Source organism: Lytechinus pictus, chromosome 7 (assembly GCF_037042905.1).
Source record: "Lytechinus pictus isolate F3 Inbred chromosome 7, Lp3.0, whole genome shotgun sequence".
NCBI classification, from domain to species: Eukaryota; Metazoa; Echinodermata; class Echinoidea; order Temnopleuroida; family Toxopneustidae; genus Lytechinus; species Lytechinus pictus.
In genome coordinates this window covers 4,876,041-4,893,429 of record NC_087251.1, presented here as the reverse complement: position 1 = coordinate 4,893,429, position 17,389 = coordinate 4,876,041, and the positions used below count along the sequence as shown (strand labels likewise).

Here is a 17,389-nt window from a genome sequence, read left to right as displayed (position 1 = left end):
ATTATACATGTAAATATTCATGCCTGCATTGTGTTTTTTGCAATACTTAAATAAGCCAAATGTAATGCTTACCATGTTATGTGTTAATAAAGTCAAGTTATTTACAATTGCAAGTTTTGTCACTTGGTAGATGGGTTCTCTTGCTGATGAACAATTCAAATTAATATTTTGGAAGGTAATGTCACAAACCCTATTTCTAGCAACACCCTATTTATTAATCATATTACAAATATGAAATGTCTGGTTTCCCTCTCAAAAATAGCACTTATAACCATGGATTTATGCAGCATAGAGGCAGGGGGTAGTTGCCCCAAAAGAAACTCTGAGAACTTATTTTTTTATCTAAATATTTTAACAAAATTCACCAGAAGTGTGCACAAAATCCTTCAATGTTACTTTAGAAAAAGCAAAAGTGCCCTAAAGATAAGTTCAGTCACTGTGCTCTCTCACTTTTTTTTCAATATTGTTAATATGTCTCCCTCCCCCCTCGGGAATAAAAATCTTTGTATGGCCATATTCCTGGCTAGATTCCTATGCACCCTTGCATACAACAAATTATTATAAATTTATTTTTAAAGGACAACATCACAGGCTTCCCATTCAGGTTCCTTCTCCCCCCCTCCCAACCTAAATTTTGTGAAAAGTAATCATCATCATGCCGGTGTGGAAGGGGGAATGATGCATCCCATAAGAATAACATAGATTGAATAGGAACACTATATAGGTGAACATAATTGCTAAAAAGAACAAGCTGCTATTAAACTTTTAAGTTTAAGTTTTCTTTATTGACAAAAAGTATGATCTTGAACATTTCATATTCTATAGTCCTACAACGGGTAATTTTTATATCATCCTGATGCATCTTTTATATGCTTGCTTGATATGAATTTCATGTAGTTGATCTCATGCAAAGAAACATTTATTTTATAATAATAATTCCAAGTGTGAGGTCAGCCATATGTAGCGTAAGATTGTGTTACATAATACAAGCATACCAGATGAACAACATTAAAATCAATATCCCTGCCCCAGGGGCCCGTTGCAGAAAGAGTTGCAATCAATCTCAACTCTAAAAATCATGCGCAACTTGATTTTCAACCAATCAACAGCGCGCATTTGGGACTTGCGATTGATTTCTTGACTTGTGTTTAAACGCAACTCTTTCTGCAACGGACCCCAGGGGTTCCTGATCATTATTATCTGGTGATTAAGAAGTCTAGCCCCTTTTCTGATCTGGTTATTATATTCATTATATTTCTTATGTAATGAATCCACTTATGTGCTCTAGTTCTGAGCTTGAGAAAAAGGAAACCTCATAACATTATTCTCAGAGATACAAGAACTCAACGATCCTTCATGTCACAGCATTATTGAATGCTGCTCTGTGATATGTTGAAATTGGATATTGCTATGTATTTGCCTCTGTATATGCCATTGAACTCCATGTCATTAACAGTCAACCCTTGTTCATGTTTGTATATAATTTGTGTGTAAAAGTATGACATTGTTTTCTTCCCTTCACCCTTCACCTCCTTTTTCATAATTTACAACAGTTTTTTTTCCCTCAATTTGAATTGAAATCAATCAACATAATACATATGTTTTTATCGGTCATTCTATTTTCTCTTTATATAGCATTATCCCCCTTAATGATATTTCTGTAATGTGTAGAACCTCGAGTGCAATATTTAATCTTACTCTTATGTTCTTATTATATTTTTTTAATTCGTAGGTACATTATATAATTTAATGTATTTTTCCTTTTTTTCTGTTAACTTTGTATGTGTCAGTCTTCGGACTGTTTTACAATGTCTTTTCATAACAAACCGAATTTAATTGAATTGAAATATGAAACTGATTACTTTGAATGAAAAAAAAACAGACTGAAGTGATATATAAAAGCTGCCAAAAGTAAGACAACAATGATTAATGTCACATATTATTTTAATTGCATTTTGAGAGCATGAAAATACATCTTAATCAGAAGAAAAACTGAGAAATCAAGACTTCAGCAGGAGAGTGGGAGACTTTGTGAAAAATCTGTTAATTCATGATATCATATGTTGAAATTAATAGAGATATGCTTACGTCAGTGAAACAGATTCTTAACCCTTTGGGCGCTGATGTTGCAATCTTGCATAATTTGTACAATAAATTTCTCCCCTACCTTTAAATTAGAGAAGTTAATAAAAGGCAATAGATCTTGGATAACATCTACACAATTATAAGTATAATACCTTCATTTCTAAGATATGTATTATAACAGTTACAGTACAATAACTTGTTAAAATAGATTATGTACTTGAAACCTTACTATCATGTGATGTCAAATGTACAGATAATGCTGAAGTATCATCCTTGGTCATTATAAGCTGACCATAGACCTGCTTCATATAATATAGACTTACAACTACGCTAACCTTGCCATTATGGTAACTACCATGGAAACCTTGATTTTGATTGGCTGTTGAGCCCTGTTACCATGGTAGTTGATATAACCGCAAAGTTACCATAATTGTAAGTCTTATTACCAGGCGGCAAGGCCCCATACCTATGATGAGAGAATACAGGGAGAATCACATGGCACCCAAGTACTATGTCTGGATTGAAGTGGTAGTGTACAATGGTGTCTGCAATGCCACTTGAAACAAACTTGAAGTAGTGCAAACATTAATCTAATCTTTACAACTGATACAGATTCTATCTTGTGAAATGTTTCTTGGTCTCCAAAGTTCATGTGAGCTTGCTGTCTTAGAATAATGCATTGCTGTACTGCACCGTACTTGGTGAATAGTGCCTTCATTCACAATGTCCTTTTCTATCATATTCCATCATGCAACATGGTTAGGATAGGAATCACAAACCTTCTCCTTCCATCAGAGCAACCCAAGTAGTGATCAGCTATCATCATGAACAAGGGAAGGCATCTTTTTCCGGTCCTTCTGAGCATTTTTCTTCCGCCGCTTCGCAAGGTAGTTATCAACCTTCCCGCTCCTCTTCAGTGCTTTGAATTTCTCTGCTAGCTCCAGCTTTCTCCTGTCAGCTGTTTTAAAGGGACAAAAAAAAAACATGGAAAACATTCTTTAATTACGTCAATGTTACCACTTTTATGGAGTCATTAATATCGGCTTTCAGTAAATTGTTCATCAAGATTCCAGGTATATTATCAAGTCCCTGCTGTATTAAAGTGAATATCATAAATGCAACACTATAATAGGAACTTGTACAAATTGACAGACCTCAGCAGTGCACATTACACACTTAAGAAGAATATCAATCATCACTTGGTAAAAAAGAGAGAAAATCTTCCTTCTCTGTAGGCTTAACTCCTTCTCAATAATATTGCCACAACTAGGGATTATTATACATAAATATGCAATAAATTCAAGACTAATAAAATAAACATTATATTTGTTATAGAAGCTACATGCTGTTAAACGATCCAATTACACACAGTGTGGATTCAAAGATAAACAAACTAGCTTCATAACAAACATATAAATTATAATTCATATCAGTGAACAGGACTATTATAAATATCAATGAACAGAGTCATATGGCCTAGGTCCTCTACACCTGGCAATGATTAATGCCCTTCTACAGAACGAAAATATATCAACATGCTTTCATTGTTAAATGAAAATATTGCTCTATCAAGTAGACTGCCATGCATCCATAATCACCAGTCAACTTACATTTCTTGAGGAAGAATGGTTTCTTTCCTTGTTTGACTAGTTCCTTCTCTTTTCTCATGTACTTCTTTTCCAACTCCTTGGCACTGTTTTTCTTGTTCTTCGCCCTTTCTTGTTGTTCCTAAACGAATGAGAATAACATTGTATAGTAAGAGGGGGACTTACACCACATCAAAACAAAGTAGTGTATGACACCATCTTGTCAAGTATTGCATTAATTTGACCTCTTTGATCTGTTTGCTCATAATCAATTCTTATGTTTGTTTCCTTCATAAGCCTACCCTCCTACAGCCAATTTATAATAAGTTCAGATTGGGTAATTATACTACTTTAAATTGCTCTAGCCAATGTCTAAACAGTTTATAAGATAATTTTTTGAAATGATTTGTCTCTGATAGGTGACAAGGTCTGTAATGTTTGTTGACAATGCAGAGATGTCAATAAAGTGTAAATCTATATCACTTTCAGCCTGGTCAGATATTTATTGAAATCCAAATATCTGAATCAATCTGGATTAAATACAATATAAAAGAAAATTAAGAGTTAAGTCAAAATTTATATTTCAAAGACTACAAATGAACTCAGAACATTTTCTTAATTATATTGCCAAGACAAAGCCATGTCTAAACTAGTTCCCTGCATGCATACTACAACATGGTAAATTCAACAAATAACCCAACATAAATTTTTATGAAGGCATATATCATTTCATATAGCTTGTGCTTCACTAATAACCATCACAGAATTCCATGACTTTTACTTGATTAAATTGCTGCTTTGCAAGACCTCCCATGACATCCCAGGAGTTATGTAGAATTTGGGATGTCACAAAACTGGGAAAAATGGAAATCATGAACACCAATTGTAATAGCAGAGTATGATCACAGAGTATGAGAGTTGCGAGACACGACAAACTAGAAAGCTGCCATCGCCAAGAGGTAAATGCAATTCCATGACTTTCCACAAATTTTCCAAATTCCCTGACTTTCCATGACCACAAATATTTCCAGGATTTTCCATGACTGTGGGAACCCTGCCATCAATCGCACTCATGGTTGAGAATCACGGTTGAGAATTAAATGGACAACCAAAGGAAGAAAATCCAACTCACCAATTTATAGAGATATCTTTGAATCTTGAGTTGCTTCTGAGGATCATCAGTTTCCTTCATTGATTTCTCCAATTCCTATACAATATTAGATCAAAAAAGAGGAAAAATACAATCATAATGATGATTATTATACACAAAACATTCCACTACCAACATTTTTATGTGAATTATCATAAGTCTGTCTTTGTGTCACATACATGTATTTAATCTTTGAAAGTAATTTTGAAAATAATTGCTTTTCCTTCTGGCCAGTTCACACCAATCTGTACAATAAAGACTTAACCCTAACTTAATTTTCGAGCAATGAGCCCCCGTGATATGTCTAGTAAGAGCCTATAAGCTGAAGGAGGGGCACAACTGTCACAGAGAATACAAAAAAGCAAAAGTGCCACTCTTTCTGTTACACGCCTCGGGAAAGGTTCTTTACCAAGGTATTCAGCTAACTCCACATTCATTGGTTAAGGTATGAAAAAAACGATAAAATAAATTTGGTATTAAAGCTGTTGAAAACAGGGGACGGGGCCCTTTAATTGTATGCTCACCCCTTTCTCCCTTTCCTTGATGTCAGAAAGAAATTGATAATTCTTTTCAAATGTTTCTTCCCTGAAATCTCCAGACAGATCATCAAACCGAGGATCTCTTGCCATCTGAAAGAGAGAAAAAAAGGCCAGATGAATGCAAAATTCATGGAGAGTAACAGATTGGAGAGCATGCATGTGTCATAAACAGGGAGAGAAAAAAAAATATTGCTTTTAATAAATCACTGCTCAATGCCTAGTCTCGGCCACATCCAGGAATCCCTTTGATTTCCACACTATCATCAATGAAATCATGAAGCAAGATAATAGCATGTAGCACCTCCTCATCCAAAATCACTTATTCTACAATAAGGAGTTTTAGAATTGTAGGTCACCATAGTAACCTGGTATAAATTCATGTCATTTCAAGACATTGTGCATGTGTCATGTCCTCATGCCATAGATCATAGTCAGCACACACATACATGAGTCATTTCAGCTGCTCAGGCTCAGCATGAATATCAATTGCGATGGAATCTTTCCTTAAAAAACAATTTTCTGTGACTATTCAGATGAACAATGCAATCTCTTAATCATATTTCTAATTGTTGTCTGAACTCTGAAATGTATATCAGAACATGCATATCTCCTAACATATTTATATTATAGGTCTTTAAACATGTGGAAGAGCAAGTGTGCACAAGTTGCACCTTTGCAAAAAATTCACATAAAAATCCTGAAATGTTTCCAAGACGTACATCCCTGTTAAATTAAAACAAATACTGGTACCAAATATTTTACTCTCAGATAGACTTTATTGGCCTAATGATGTTGCTGTCGTTTGTTTCATCAGACAAGAATTGGAAAGACTTTGCCAGAACTCAGATCGCATTGGACAGATTCTGGTATTTTAGCATAAAACACTCAGGCCTATAGAAATATTATTTAGCTTATCTTTGCAGCAGACCATGATTTGTGTATCATTGAATGTACGAATCATTCTTGTGTGACAAAAGGGTTATGAACACTGACCTGTTTCTTCACCTCTACCACATTCCTGAATCTTGACACATGTTTCTTAGAAGATTCTTCGCGTGGTCTAGAAAATACATAAAGAATCTTTGAAATTAATGTCAGGACAAAGCATGTTATGAAATAACACAAAATCTTTTTGCAATCTAATGTCAGCGTGGATCTTATGGATATACTGTAATGTAATGGCCATCTTCATTTTCATAGATATCACAGGGTCTCATAAATCAAAGTTAAACTCATCACTAACCTGTTCTTATTGGCACGTTTGAATGGTTTAGATGCATCATGGGATTTCTGCTCCTGTTTGCCAAATAGGGCTTCATTGTACCTGTGAAATATGTTTTGAAAGAAACTATCATTAATATACAGCCGATATAAACACAAGTGTATCATGATGCAACATTTGCAATTGTATACAGCTTTTTTTTCTCTGCAAGCATTTCATCTTCAAAATGGTGCAAACATACCAGAAATTTTGCCACCAAGTTTTAAACCAAGTACATTGAAATACCGATATTTTTTTAAATCAGCAACATATTATTCCCCCCTTATCTTTAAATGACCTTTTCAGACCAAAATATCTATCTCCTTTTTCTGTGATCTGGCACCATAGAATTAATGATTTGCTCTGTGTGGTACATTTCTTTTATTAAATGTAGACTTTATTGAATTATCACAATCCCTAAGACCAGTCCCACTCTGAAAACATAAAACAGAGTTAAATCATAGAGCTATTATGGTTAAATCTTGAAAGAAGGGTGTATATGGTGTAACAATGAACAGGATGCTCTTAATTGATCAATCAATTGTAGAGACAGATGGATAGGTTTGGTAATCCCTTCATAGAAATAAACCTGATAGTCCAGGATAGGCCCCATACACATTTGACCAAACCTTGTTTTTTCATATATAATATTTTAATGGTTTCTTGTCAATTCGAGGGTGCTGATTACGGATCTGAATGATGCCACTCATGTAACCTTGAGCATTTTCCGCAAATTGGCAAAATCCAATATGGCTGCCAAAATATGTAAATTACCCATGAAAATCATATAATTGCCCACACATTGGATATGAAATGTATGTATTTGTGTTGCAGGAGTGAAATACTCTCTGAAAAAGCGATTTTTGACAAAAAAATTATTTTCTAGATATTCAAAATGGCCGCCATAGACCCCTGTATTCTATATTATGTACAATATGAATGGGGACAACTAAATTTCACAAAAGTGAGCACTAAATGCAAGTAATTGTGATTTTTAGTCAAATAATGGATGAAAACATGATTGCTAACGAAATGCATCATTCTTTATGTCATGTATGTAATAAATGAAGCATTTTAATAATAAAAAAAGCCACCAAATGTCCTGACAGTATTATGTACAATGTTAATGGGGACAAAAGAAAATCACAAGAATGAGTACTAAAATGCATATTACTAGTATTAAGATAAGCGAGTGGAATACTGGCTAAAAACATAATTTTAAAGAAATATAAATGCAATTTATGTGATAAATGCTGTATTTTGACATTCAAGAATGGCCGCCATAGGCCCATTATACATATGTAAAATGCATATTACTAGTATTAAGATAAGCGAGTGGAATACTGGCTAAAAACATAATTTTAAAGAAATATAAATGCAATTTATGTGATAAATGCTGTATTTTGACATTCAAAAATGGCCGCCATAGGCCCATTATACATATGTACAATGCGATTGGAGAAATTAATTTTCACAAGAGTAAGAACTATAAAATGCATGTAATTGTGATCACCGAGTGAAATAATGTCTGAAAACATGTTTTCTAGCAAAACATATCATTTCTTTTGTCATGCATGAGATAAATGCTGTATTGTGAAATTCAAAATGGCCCCTATAGGCCCTAAGAGTATTATCTACAATGTAAATGGGGACATACTTGACTATGAAATCCATAAAATCCTGCTGTATGATAAAACATTATTTGAAAACACGATTTTTTATGAAATACAGTGCTCATTTCTTCTGGCACGTAAGGCATAAATACCGTTGACATTTTAAAAAAAGCTGATACAAGCCCTAACTAAATTATGTTACATGCGTATAGGGAATCTACTTTTTACAAAAGTGAGAATCATAAAATGCATGTAACTGTGATGTATGACTAAAAATATTGTCTTAAACATGATTTCTAAATAAATACATCACATATTGGTCATGGAGGTAATAAATGTTGTACTTTGAAATTCAAAATGGCTGCCATAGGTCCAGGGTGCGACATAAGCGCTTGCCCGGGGCAAGTAAATGTTAGAGTCGGGCAAGTGTTTTGAAGCAAAGACAAAAACTGCTTGCCCGAATCGGGCAAGCAAAATTCTCCTGTGGAAATTATATTTTAGAAAGATTCCCCATATTTCACCATCAAAATATAGAAAAGAATAAGAGACAAAAAAAAAGCAATATCATTAATTTCTTCTTTCGAATTGCAAAATTTGCGCCATTTTCTGCAATAAACACACAGCTCAGAGACGTACACACACACACAGAATCAATGGCAGTCTAGCATACCTAGCTAGCTAGCGCCTATAGTCCACGCAGCCGATTTTTCTACAAATTTCTACAGAGTACGGTGCTGCACGAACCGAAGTTTGCTCTGGAAGAAATCTCCCACAGAACTGTCAAAATTCGCATTTCTTACCAATGAAAATTCTTGTAGTGTCCATATTTCCTAAAATTTGGGGGTAGCTCTGTCATTTGTAAGCAGTAAAAGGAGAAATTTTCACTTATGTTATGCTTCAAAAAGATCGGGTTTCGAATGATCGTCTGTATCGCACACACTGAAATACATTGTTTGACAGTCCCACATATGCATTTGTGTGTATGTTGATAAACATGGTTTCTTTCGTAACTATTTTTTTTAGCCAAGGAAATTGATAAATTTTCTTCTTTATTTATGACTGGATAGTTTGAGCTTTCTTCCTCTCTATTTTCTTTCTTTCTGCCTTTCTTTCCTTCTTTTGAATCTCTCTTTATTTCTTTAAATTTCCTTCCTTTTGTTCATTTTTTCTGTTACTATACTATAGCTGTTTTTTTTGGTCATTCATTTCTTTTTTTTCTTCCTTCCATCCAACCTTTGTTTACCTATTTCTTTAATCCTTCCTTCTTTTTCCCCTTCCTTTCCTTCTTTCTTACTGTCTTCCTTCCGTCCATCAATTCTTTACCTTTTCTTCCTGTCTTTTTCTCTTCCTTACTTTCTTCATCCCTTTCATTCTTTCTTTCTTTTCTTTCTTTATTTCTTTCCTTCATTCCTTCCTTTCTTTTTGTCTTTCATTCTTTCTTTCTCCTTTCTTTCTGTTTTTCTTTATTTCTGTCTTTCGTTCTTTTGATCTTTCTTTTTTTCCATCCATCCTTTCTTTTCTTCCTTATTTTTTCTTTCTTCCTTTGATCTCTTTCCTTCCTTCACTTCTTTCTGTCTTTCGTTCTATCTTTTTTTTCCTTCCTTCCATCTATCCTTATACCTTTCCTTTTTTTTTATCTTCTTTCTTTCCTTTCTCTCATTTTCTTTCTTTCTCTTTTCCTTCCTTCCATCAATCCTTTACCTTTTCTTTTTCTCTTTTCTTTCTTCCTTTTTACCTTTTTTCTTTCTTTTTCTTTTTTTATTCGTTCTATTCTTTCTTTCCTTTCTCTTCCCCTCAGTTTTTTTTCAATTTTTTTTCTTTCCTTCCTTCTTTCTTTCTGATTTTCTTTTTTTTTGTCTTTTGTTCTTTTGATCTTTCTTTTTTTTTCCATCCATCCTTTCTTTTCTTCCTTATTTTTTCTTTCTGCCTTCTTTCCTTCATTTCTTTCTGTCTTTCGTTGTATCTATCTTTTCTTTTTGTCTTTTTTCCTTCCTTCCATCTATCCTTATACCTTTTCTTTCTTCCTGTTTTCCTTCTTTACTTTCTCTTGTTTCCTTCCTTTCTGTTTACCTTTTTTTTTTCTTTTTTCCTTTTATTCATTCCTTTCTTTCCTTCCTTTCTCTTCCTCTCATTTTTTTCTATTTTTTTTTCTTTCCATTCTCCTTTCCTTTCTTTCTTCCTTTCTTTCTTTCTTTTCATCTTTCTCTTCCCCGCAGCCATTCTCTCTCTCTTTCTTTCTTTATTTCTTATTAGTCTTTCTTCCTTCCTTTATTTCTTCGTCTTTTCTGTCTTTCATGTTACTTTTTTTTCTTTCATTCTCTCCCCCTCTCATATTTTTTTTTCTCTTGTTATTTTCAGTGATTTCCCCTTTTTTATTGTGTGTCCTAGTCCCCTCCAAAATATATGGAAAATATATGAGATTAGGAAATTAATTGAAGAGCATATTTACCATATATTTTGTCATGATGTTCAAGATAAAAATCATAAAAAAAAAGAAATACAACTACAGGGTACGTCAGTAGTCATGTTGAAAAATGTATTTTTAAAGCCGTCAATGGTATGGTATGTAAAACTATAAGGCTATAACTTGTTTTGAAGCAATAAAACTTTGTTTTGAAGGATTTTTTCGGGCAAGTGAAATCTATATTCGGGCAAGTATTTTCCAACTATTTGAAAATTTACTTGCCCGACTGGGCAAGTGCTTCAAAAAAGTTATGTAGCACCCTGCATAGGTCCTAAAAGTATTATGTACATTGTACTTTGGGACATATAATTTTGACAGAGTTTGGCTTTGCTGGACTATTAAGTATTGCATATTATAATTGTGATGTAAGAGTGAAATATTGCCTAAAACCATGGTTCCTAACGAGGTATATCTTATCTGGTGCATTTAAGGTGATAAATGCTGCATTCTGGAATGGAAAATGGCCGCCATGGGCCCTTATTGATAATTATGTACAATTTGAATGAGGACAGATAATTTTCACAAAAGGGCATATGGCAGCCATTTTGAATGTTGAAATATAACATTTATCAGCTAAATTTTAGATGATATGATATATTTCGTTAGTAATCATGTTTTCAGACAATATTTCACTCATACAACACCATCTAGTCAAGCAAAGCCAAAACCTGTTAAAATCATTTGTCCCCATTCACATTGTACATAATACTGTTGGGGCCTGTAAAGGCCATTTTGACCTTCAAAATACAGTATTTATCACCTACCTGGCAGAAGAACTGATATATCTTGTTAGAAATTATGCTTTCAGACAATATTTCACTCATAGATCACAATTACGTGCATTTATGGTGCTCACTCATGTGAAAATTTATTTCCTAGAACTTTTGCATTGTACAATACAATCAATGTCTATGGCGGCCATTTTGAAAGTCAAAATACAGTATTAAACACAAACTTTAAACCTGAATGATATATTTCGTTAAAAATTATGTTTTTTAGACAGTAGGGGAGACCGGGGTTAGTTGGAACACGGGGTAAGTTGAAACATTGTAATTTTCTTTAACGTCTTTAAATAAATTTATTCAACACTGCCCTCAAGTTATTGTCATTATCAACAGCCATCCAACATATTACAGACAACACATGTGCAACAAGCCTGGTGAAGTTAGAAAGGAATTTTTGTTTTTTGACCTTCTGAGTAATTTTTTTCTCTTTCAGAAATGTTTGATTATCTCAGAGAAGTTTATAGATCAAGTTGGCCAGTTTGGGGGTATAATAGACACTTATACCAAGCTACAAAATGAGGTTATTAATATGCCATGGTGAAGTCCCTTTTTTGTGCTGTAAGCTTATAAACGTCAAATGGGCCTCCGGGTTAGTTGGAACAAAATTGAAGGGGCTAGTTGGAACATGTTCCAACTTACCCCAAACATGATTATGAATGAAAAACATTGGATATGAGAAAAAATATATAAAGTATTTCACACTCTTCTGAACATGTATTGAATACCATGCTTGTTAGGTTTATCAGTTAGGTCTGAGTGTGCATTTAAGGCCTATTGTAGGCCCCTAATGCAATATTAACCCTTATCAAACTGGGGGGGGGGGTCAATTTGAGCCCCCCACCCCCTATAGAAATTTTGTCACTACGCCGTGACGCGAATTTTTTTTACTACACTGCTCACTGACTTTTTACTTTTAAGTCTTGCGCATCATTTGAGACCAAATTTGCAATGCCTGTGTGCACGGTTTCGAAATTACGCAACATTTTGTATGTGCATGTTCGGACCCAAAATTGTTCAAAAACGTGATTCCATGTACAAGGTCAATGCAAATTGTGTTTTTCAACCAAAAGTCATAAATGTATGAATATTTTTTTACTTTTGTTGGTTCAAATAGATTCATTTTATGCTATTTATGATCGCAAAAGAGTCCCGTCAAAGTTCCTCGGAAAAAATAAAGGTTCGAAAAAACAAAAATACAAAGAAATTTTATTTTTTGCAATTTTTGGTGGATATTTGTTATAAATATAAATGTGAAAATTGATACTCTCACCAAAGCTTAATAACTTCTTTGAAGTTTGCTTTTATCATTTAATGGATATTTATGCCACATAAACTTTCACAACTGAAAGAATGACTGATCGTTTTCTTGCAATTTTCTTTTACTGACATTGCTATTGTTTAATGCCTGTAACCAGCCATGCACTGACTGATCCATTTCTTGCAATTTTATTTTACTGACATTGCTATTGTTTAAAGCATTTAACCACCCGTGCATGACTGTTCACATGAAAATGTCATGTCATACTGGAAGAGGAATATTGTCTGGTCATGTTGACATACAATAATTGGCCTTTAATCAAATATCTATATAGAATATTTTAACTTTTTTTAAGTGTCCAAGAACTTTTTTTGTCGAGTGTATATGTTTTCAGATATATCTACTAATACTACTGAGAATAAATTGACCTATAATTGTATTTACAAACTAAAATGTTTTTAGAGGAAAAGTAATTGTTTTGCTACTTGGTAACATAATTATTGCGGTATAAACTTAGTTAATTAGCATGTTATGATCATTCAAGTGGGTCTATATCACTAGACTACACTAGCAGTATGGGTCAGGAAACTGGCCAGGTATGAGTAGTTGAGGACTCGAGATGGCGCTATTGGTTCGTATCTGCTTTAATGATAGTTACTGTTAATTAGACTAAAATCATAACCTGAAATATTTGACTCACTTTTTGGATCCAATTTTTTCTTGCAGTTTCTGTAATTCACCAAATGGGACTTCTGAGAGTTCTAATTGCAGAAATAAAAGAAATGAGATTAAATGAATACTCAGGACTGTGATTGCCATATATTAAAAATACATTACAAACACTCAATCAATAGATAAATGTGACAATATGCCTTGATAATAAGCCATGACCTCTAACACCTTTGAGAGTGTGAGTTGTGACCACCAAATCCAATCGCTCACATGTACATGATGATCCCTGTTTTAAGTAATCCATCACACAATCTTGAAAACGTACACTTTCCATGTTTGACCCTTGCAACATTTGAAATTTGACATAAAACTAAATTATGATCAGATTGTCATTTCCATGTGTACAAGAGGCTCTTTTTCCAACCACCACTCATGGCAATTATCACAACCATCCGCTCAGTATTTTTCTAAAACTGACAGGGGGGAAACATATTATGACTTCTCACCTACAAACATGCAATTGTAGTTTTTTTTAAACTCTGTATGCTGTGAAAATGGTAAATTGCCAATTCGTCCACTCACCACATGGTCTACTTTCATTTAGTCTAATGCCATTCCATCCATCAACATTTCAACTTACAACCATTTGGTCCAATCATCACTTTGTCTAATCACCATTTCGTCTATGACCATTTCATCTCATAACCAGTTGGTCCAATATCCATTTCATTTTCATTCACTTAGTCCAATTACCTGTAGACCAAATGGTATATGGACTAAATGGCTATTGGACGTAAAGTTATTACACAAAATGGTGAGTAGACAAATTGGCAATTTGACCATGTGATTAGTGGACAAACTGATGGTAGACCAAATGAAAGTAGACGAGTTGGCAATTGGATGAATTAGAAATAAACCCTGAAAACTGTCTAGTTATTTGTCCCCCTGGACCCCCATGGCATAGGTTTCGGGGATATACATTTCCACTCACTAAAAAATCCTGCTCTTAACCGTTACAAAATGATTGACAATGAAATCAATAGACATAAGAATTAAGTCCACAATACATATTGGCCTAATATATACCAGTAAGAAGGATTTGAGAGGCCAGCAATTCTCCTTATCTTTCAACTGTCCTAAGTATAGTATATACATTTAGAACCCATATATCAATAAATTGAAAAATGCACATATAATACTCAAACTGACCAAGTTAGGCTCTAAAACATAAAAAATAGGTTGTATTGAAATTCTCTTGGAAACTATAAAACTAATGTATTTTGAGATCTACATGTACAAGCAAGATATAAATATTATAGCACCCACCTTTTCTGATTGCTTTCTGCAATGGAAATGTAGAAAACAAAGAGAGAGAACAAGGTAAAAAAAGTATTGCTGTTAGGTAGTTAATATCTTCATTATGAACCAACACATGGCAAGCAAGCAAAATGGATAAAAAAATGGTTCATGTTTAAAGTTATAAACTGTTCTGTAGTGAAGGGGAAGTGGCCGACTACACTGTGGAAGTCCGGGGTTTGATTCCTGGTGGGTGTTTCATAAAGCTGTTTGTAAGTTATGAATGACTTTACACATGAATGGTGATCCTTTCTTGTGCTAAATGATATCCCTGTATTGTTGATTTATGACCTAAGAACATGTTCCAGTCATGCATAAAGTTGTGCGTAACTTTACGAACAGCTTTATGAATCACCCACCTGGCATTATTCCCGGCATGGCCTTGAGCACCATTGATACCAACATGTGCACATGTTTTTAAAAAAAGATTTAAAAAAAAATATATGTAGCATGTGAACCAATCTGAACTACATGTACAAGAAGAATATGCTCAAACAATAATCTTACAAGAAATGTTACAATTCCATAATGCAATCATTCTTCCAATTTTCAAAGGATAGAAGACCAAATTTTACAGGGGCCCCAACAATTTTGACTCAAGAGGTTCCCACACGTTAAACATCTGTGGTGAAATTTATAAATTTATACTTTGTAAATAACTTTTGACATTGAGGCTGATAGTGATACCAAGAAATCCATACATGATGTGGATCTCTTACTCCCATGATACAGTATATCATTAAATCTTTTTCAACATTCAACTAATAGTACATTGGATAAGTGAATGAATAATTTGTTGTTTTTTGTATTCTATGAGATCTTTGAATTAAGAGATATAAAAACAAAGAATTCAAACTCAATTTCGCCTGCCAGATTGGATTCAATGTAGATACACAATCTCAGATCTGGGTCTCAGATCTACACATAAAGAGTGAATTAAAATTTGTTTTGTTAAAACACAATATAAAAGTCATTCTTTTGTAACACTTAGGCTGATCATTGTAATTTGTACAAAAATTAAGTCATATTTATATTTTCAAACATCGGGAAAATATTCAATTATCACTCTGCTGTTCAAATAATTTTTTTCTAATTATGTACTTTCAAAATATCTCTATGAACATGCCTCAAAGGCCAATGTCAATTTACCAAGGTAGAATCAATGAAAATGGATGAGCCATAGGACACATTAGCTGAATTAAATATAGATTAAATAATTAATTGATCAAAATGATAGGGTTAAAAAATCCACATCTAAAGCATGTGTTCACACCACCTGAGATTGTTTTCAAGTTTATAAACACTTACCAATTTATCACTATCTGACTGTCTTTTACCAAGTCCATGAGAATTCTAGAGCATACGTCAAAGAGAAAAGTGAGAGAGTTGGTGTAAAAATTGTGTGGTGATTTCTCCATACTACATACAATGGTCGCCAAGGCTCTACACTATAAGTATGGAGGACAGTGCAGAGGAGCATAAAGGTAAAATAAAGTAATTGCAGCAAACAACTATTTCATGAGAAAGCCTTTACATTAAGTTTAATTAGTACCACCATATTTATAGATCTCGATCTGGTTCATTAAAATCAACTCATCTTTGTGAAATCATGAAATCTTAGCTGAAAACTGATAATTCTGACGACCACTAACACAAAAGGCCACGGGAGACAGTGTATTAATATTGCTTGGAAAAATACCTGACATTTTATGGAATTCCATGCTTAATTGCTAATTTCTCAGCAATTACACATTCTTTTCCAGAGCCATTTTGCAATTATATATATTTTTTCAATTTAATAATACATAAAAACACTTGGGTGGTCATTTTATTGGATTCTGTTCAAACTCATTTTGAGATCATTACCACAACTGGTATTTATCTTTAACATGTCAAAGACATTGCTGATAGGCGCAAATAAATTAGGCCAGGGTGACCAGATTTTACAAAATGAAATGCAAAACAATGGACAAACCACGATGCACGAGCGGATCAACCGAGCCAGGTCTTAATAAAAAAAATTAACAAAAAAGGCTACACAATGTTAGACTTGTAAAAAAAGAAATAAAGAAAAGGAATTAGGGAGGGTGAATGAAAGAATGAAGGAGAGAAAGAAGAGGAAAGAAAAAAGATGAATTAAGAGGAAAGTAAGAAAAAATGAATAAAGAAAATGAAAGAAAAAAAATAAAAATAAAAGAAAGTTAGAATAAAGGATGAAAGAAAGAATAAATTGAAAGAAAAAAAGTTTCCATCATTCTTTGAAATGAGTAAAGAAAGAAAGAAAAAGAAAGGAAGGGTAGATGAATGAATGTGTGAAAGAAAAAATAAAAGAAAGAAAGGGAAAACAAATAAAGTAAGAAAAAAAGAGGAAGAATGAAGGAAAGAAAAATGTTTCCATCATTCAACAAGTGGAATGCCTCTGGCGGTCTCACCTGCATCACGCGATTCAATATAGCAGCAGTGCTGACTTTGAAAACTACTATAAAATAATTATTCACAAAAAACACCATTCATTGATATTTGACCTTGATCATGTGACCTAAAACTTGTCAGTGACACTTGATTACCCCTATATCCACATTTTATACACTATATCTAGACTTTGAAAGTTATGACAGCA

The 17,389-nt window shown here is 33.5% G+C and overlaps 1 protein-coding gene across 2 annotated transcripts; it reads right to left on the bottom strand.

Annotated features, from left to right (window-relative positions):
- Positions 1 to 757: 757 nt before the first annotated feature.
- Positions 758 to 16,124, bottom strand: LOC129265586 (ribosomal RNA processing protein 36 homolog). 2 transcript variants are annotated; one of them, XM_064101727.1, is made up of 9 exons: positions 16,078 to 16,124; positions 14,740 to 15,687; positions 13,442 to 13,502; positions 6,604 to 6,684; positions 6,354 to 6,420; positions 5,346 to 5,450; positions 4,804 to 4,878; positions 3,696 to 3,813; positions 758 to 3,043 (listed from the first exon to the last, which is right to left on the bottom strand). In XM_064101727.1, exons 6-9 carry the CDS (start codon positions 5,448 to 5,450, stop codon positions 2,898 to 2,900), a joined length of 444 nt encoding a protein of 147 aa, XP_063957797.1. In that variant the 5' UTR covers positions 6,354 to 6,420; positions 6,604 to 6,684; positions 13,442 to 13,502; positions 14,740 to 15,687; positions 16,078 to 16,124; the 3' UTR covers positions 758 to 2,897. The 2 variants fall into 2 exon arrangements, with proteins under 2 accessions (XP_063957797.1, XP_063957798.1); XM_064101728.1 differs by lacking the exon at positions 14,740 to 15,687.
- Positions 16,125 to 17,389: the final 1,265 nt, after the last annotated feature.

What these genes read in the sequence shown, in the direction of transcription:
- LOC129265586 (XM_064101727.1), bottom strand. Translation starts at nt 5,450, where the DNA reads ATGGCAAGAGATCCTCGGTTTGATGATCTGTCTGGAGATTTCAGGGAA. An exon ending in AAAGATATCTCTATAAATTG is followed by an intron (nt 3,814 to 4,803) that starts GTGAGTTGGATT and finishes TCATTCGTTTAG; the next exon opens with GAACAACAAGAAAGGGCGAA. An exon ending in ACCATTCTTCCTCAAGAAAT is followed by an intron (nt 3,044 to 3,695) that starts GTAAGTTGACTG and finishes CCTTTAAAACAG; the next exon opens with CTGACAGGAGAAAGCTGGAG.